Source organism: Cimex lectularius, unplaced genomic scaffold (genome assembly GCF_000648675.2).
Source record: "Cimex lectularius strain Harlan isolate CLEC.00 unplaced genomic scaffold, Clec_2.1 scaffold147, whole genome shotgun sequence".
NCBI lineage: Eukaryota > Metazoa > Arthropoda > Insecta > Hemiptera > Cimicidae > Cimex > Cimex lectularius.
The window spans coordinates 198,424-202,751 of NW_019392851.1; the positions used below are offsets into that span (position 1 = coordinate 198,424).

The 4,328-nt window shown below is 36.7% G+C and overlaps 1 protein-coding gene across 3 annotated transcripts; it reads left to right on the top strand.

Moving 5' to 3' along the window:
* The first annotated feature begins 595 nt into the window (after positions 1 to 595).
* Positions 596 to 1,787, top strand: LOC106670531. Of its 3 annotated transcripts, none has more exons than XM_024228701.1 (3): positions 596 to 1,168; positions 1,233 to 1,539; positions 1,602 to 1,787. In XM_024228701.1, exons 1-3 carry the CDS (start codon positions 1,082 to 1,084, stop codon positions 1,610 to 1,612), a joined length of 405 nt encoding a protein of 134 aa, XP_024084469.1. In that variant the 5' UTR covers positions 596 to 1,081; the 3' UTR covers positions 1,613 to 1,787. The 3 variants fall into 3 exon arrangements, with proteins under 3 accessions (XP_024084469.1, XP_014256469.1, XP_014256462.1); XM_014400983.2 differs by having other exon boundaries at positions 1,233 to 1,466; positions 1,561 to 1,787; XM_014400976.2 differs by having other exon boundaries at positions 1,233 to 1,787.
* Positions 1,788 to 4,328: the final 2,541 nt, after the last annotated feature.

The following is a 4,328-nucleotide window of genomic DNA, read 5'->3' on the forward strand; positions in this document are numbered from 1 at the left end:
ATTAGCTTTAAGTGTCATTATTATGATAATGTCGGTAATTTCTAGTCAGGAATTTGCTAAGCAATGAATTCAATTAATGTTCCTGCTGGTGATTTCTTTTTCTCATTGATTATAAAATGAAGTTACTGTGGTGAAATTCTAAAACTAATGAGACAGCAAATGGACACATGGGAGTATCTACGTTTGTACATATACATTATAAAAAATATTAAACTAGCTTAAATGCACACCTGATATAAAAAATGCAAATAGAAAAACAGGTTTAATATTGTATACTACACGAATTTGTAATATTAATGAAATCAATGCCCACTTCAAATTTATAATAATAATATCTATATTTATGCATTCCCTAAAGAGTGAGAGAGAAAGAGAGGAAAAGAGAAAGAGAACGATAGTGAAGGGAAAGAGAATAAAAAAATATTGGTGGGGATACGTGACAAACATAAGTAGAAAGAGAGAGAGGGAAAGAGCGCGAGCGAGAGAATAAGAAAGTAATGGAGAGATAGGGAGTGATGGAGGAAGAGAAAGATAGAGAGAGATGCGGAGAATGAAATATAGGAAAATAATTTTTTTTGTGTTAATAATTCTTGAATAAAAAAATAATTGTTCTCGCTATATATAATCTGGATTCCGGTACCGTTTCAAAGAAGAAACAATTTCAATTGTTCTGTTACGCTTTCGACCTATTTTGTGGCCATCATCGGGGCAAACCAATGTCCTTAATTTATATTGCCACAATTAAGGTTTGAATGAGAGATTTCAAATTTCTTTAAATATGTTCTCAGCCCCACATTGCCAAGGACTGAAACCCTGAAACCGAAAGTAGGCAAATAAAAATTCAATTTTTTTTCATTCAGGCCGATATCTTATTATTCGTAGTCATCCTAATCTCTTAATGCCTACAGGGAGTTCTGAGTTCTAAGTATTATTTGGTTTTGAGAGGGAGAAGAGAAAAAAAATAGAGGTATAAGTGACAAACATAATTACAGGAAGAAAGATAGATACTTACATAGATAAATAATAGATTGATAGATAGCAAGATAGATGGATATATGTATATATATGTGTGGAAAGATGCATGTACAGCAATGACGTCGACCCCCGGACTGAAGTGACGTATGGAGGAGGGGGATGGCGTTTTGTGACAGAAAGAAGAGAAGGAAGAGTTTGTATTGTTTTTTGTATTAAGACGTTTAATTGTAATCCTTATGTCGATGTGTTAATTACAGTATTTCACTCCACGATTGCCTTGTCATTTCGAGCACCTAATTCCACAAACTGGGGGGCCGCTCCAGCTCGAAACAGGCAAACGTTCGGAAGTGACTGTTTTTTTTCCGGTTGTGATTTTTCCGTATTGTGACTTTCACGATTGTGACAAAATGCCGAAGACTCAAAGACGGGCAAACCGCCGCTATCAAGACGCCGACGAGGACGAGGAAATACAGGAGAAGCTGAATAATAAGGTGACAGAACTGGAACAGCGGGAGCTCGAACTCCTCAGGAAGGAAAATGCCGCGTTACGACGATCGAACACAGGTACGAATTTTTCTTTTAAAGACGTGCAAGACAGCCTGTATTCTTTTTCCGGTGACGACCAGCTTTCGATTGATGTCGAATGTGGGAAGATGCATGTACAGCAATGACGTCACCCCTGGACTGAAGTGACGTATGTTGGAGGGGAGATGGCGGTCAGAAGGTTTTGGGACAGAAAGAAGAGAAGGAAGAAGGATGTAGTTTGTATTGTTTTTTGTATTAAGACGTTTAATTGTGATCCTTATCTTGTGTTAATTACAGTATTTCACTCCACGATTGCCTCGTCATTTCGAGCACCTACTAATAACACACACACATATATATATATATATATATANTAAATAGATAGATAGATAGTGAGAGACAGTCAGTGAGGCAGACAGACAGAAAAAAGAAGGATAGAGAAAGGGATAAAGAGAGATTGAAGAGAGAAGGAGAAGAGTGGGAAGAAAAAGAGAGAAAGACAAGAAAAAGAGAGGAGAGGGAGAATGGAAAGAGAAGGAAGTAAAAGAGAAAAAGAAGAGAGAGAGTGCGAACAAAAAGAGAGAGAGAAAAGAAAAAGTGAGGAGAGAGAGAGAGAGATTGGAAAGAGAGGGAAGAAAAACAGAGAAAGAAGAGACAGAGAACGAGCGAGAAGAGAAAGGAGTGAACGAGTGGAAAGAGGGAAAGAAGAGAGAAAGCGATGAGAAAGAGTGAAGAGAAGAAGATAGAAAAAGAATGGAAAGAGAAGAAAGAAAAAGAGAAAAAGAAGAGAGAAGAGAGAGCGCGAAGAGAAAGAGAGGGAGAGAAGAGAGATAATTGAAAGATAGGGAAGAGAGAGAGAGAGAGAGAGAGAGAGAGAGATTGAGCAGAGAGAGAGAGATTGAGGAGAGAGAGAGAGAGAGTGATGCAGAGAATGAAATAGAGGAAAATAGTTTTTGTTGATGGTTAATATTTCTTGAATAACAAAAATAATTGTTACTTTAAAAAATTTACAACATTTATAGTAATATTCGTGAAGGTAAGTACACATTATAAATTTTTCTTCAAATACTTATTTGGACAATGGAAATATAAAATTAAAAATTATGGCATTCGCGTCGAGAAAACCATTGTTGTTTGGGCGTCCAAGATCCCGTTGTATAGCCCATTTCTTGAACTTAAGACGAAATAAATACGTTTCTACCTAATAAAACCATAATCGTAACTACGCCCGGTGGCATAAGAATGGGAAATATTTTATAAAAATCTCAGCCTGGTTTAAATTCCGGAGCTTTTCGGAGTATACAATAGCACCGTGGGAAGATTGACAATCATCCAGATCCAAAAGTTCTCGCTAATCTTCTTGGATTTATTTTTTTATACTGGAAGAAAGGAAGATAGAGTACGGGCGACAAATAAAACGTGAATCAACCGGGTGAAAAAATCCCATCCTTATCGGGACAAACCAAAGGCCCCCGGCCTCCATTGTCCGCCTGACGCCCCATTAAGCGAGTTATTCAGGGAAAGGGATTCGACGATCCGGCCGAATGAAACAATTTCTCCCTCACCGATAATTCAAAAAGTGCAATGCTCTATATTACAGAGCGGCGGCAGTTCGAGCGAGACGAAACGCACCTTCGGTGGTGGCGCAAGGTTCTAAGATTTCATATTTCAAATGTGTGGCACAATGATTGAAACCAAATAAATAAAATTAGCATAGTTTCAGAAAAGGTTTCATTTAACTTTCTTCGCCCTTGGCCTGAGTATAACTTAAATTCCTCTACTGTGTCCTGTTCGACTAGATTTTCATATATTCACTAAGTCGAATAGAGTTTAAATCCTATGGATAAAATAAAGTTTCCTGTTGTTTTGATTTAAAAAAACATGTAAGTCTTAAACGTGATTTATGGACAAAATCGATTAGTTTTCAAGTTCCTACTTCGCAAAATATAAATTATTTATGACAATATAGCATAAAAAGTAAATGTAATATGTCTTGGTTTTGTGGAAAGAGCGTTGATATATTCGAATTCTTCGGACCTCCCTTAATAACCTGCAATATAACTTTAGCGGCCCGGATTTTGTGATTGACTCATCATATCATATTGACGAACTTTCGACATTAAAATGTAAACATTTATACAAAAATTGTAATATTGGAGTGTTACAAAAATGACCTTTTCAGTTTGCTTTTTTCACCCCCTAACAATGACTGTAGAGTACAGATTAATTAAGGCTTTGGTTAGGATAAGAAAGTCAGTGTCACAAGCGGGATTCGAACCCACGACCTTCGGCTAAATACGCCGCTGCTCTACCACTTGATCGATCGTGACTTCGATCCACTCGGACACCAACCTCCCATCTCAACCCCACCTTTTGAATTTTCCCTCCTTTCTGCCATTTTTTAGTGGATGGCCATAATGGATCGAAGTCAGGATAGCTCAAGTGGTAGAGCAGCGGCGTATTTAGCCGAAGGTCGTGGGTTCGAATCCCGCTTGTGACACTGACTTTTTTATATCAACCAAGACCTTACATAAAGATTAATCAATTGAAAGAAGTTATTTGGCCAATCGGACCACAAAAATATAATGGATTATGTACTATTTTAATAATAACTTTTGCAGGCAGCAGTTCTTATAAAAATTATATTTGACAACTGCCATAATTAAGCAATATATAAACTATTGATTTAAAAATAAAATAAGAAATAATTACCAGCCATGGTTTAATGCATAATAATAATATATAATGAACCATCGATTTCCAAAGTTCATGATTTCTCCAATGATTTTCTCAAAAAATGTTCATTTTTTTCATTTCCTTGAATATGC

Coding starts and splice junctions, on each gene's coding strand:
- LOC106670531 (XM_014400976.2), top strand. CDS start 1,082: ATGTACAGCAATGACGTCGACCCCCGGACTGAAGTGACGTATGGAGGA. Junction 1,169..1,232: donor CAGAAAGAAGAGAAGGAAGA/GTTTGTATTGTT, acceptor TGTTAATTACAG/TATTTCACTCCACGATTGCC.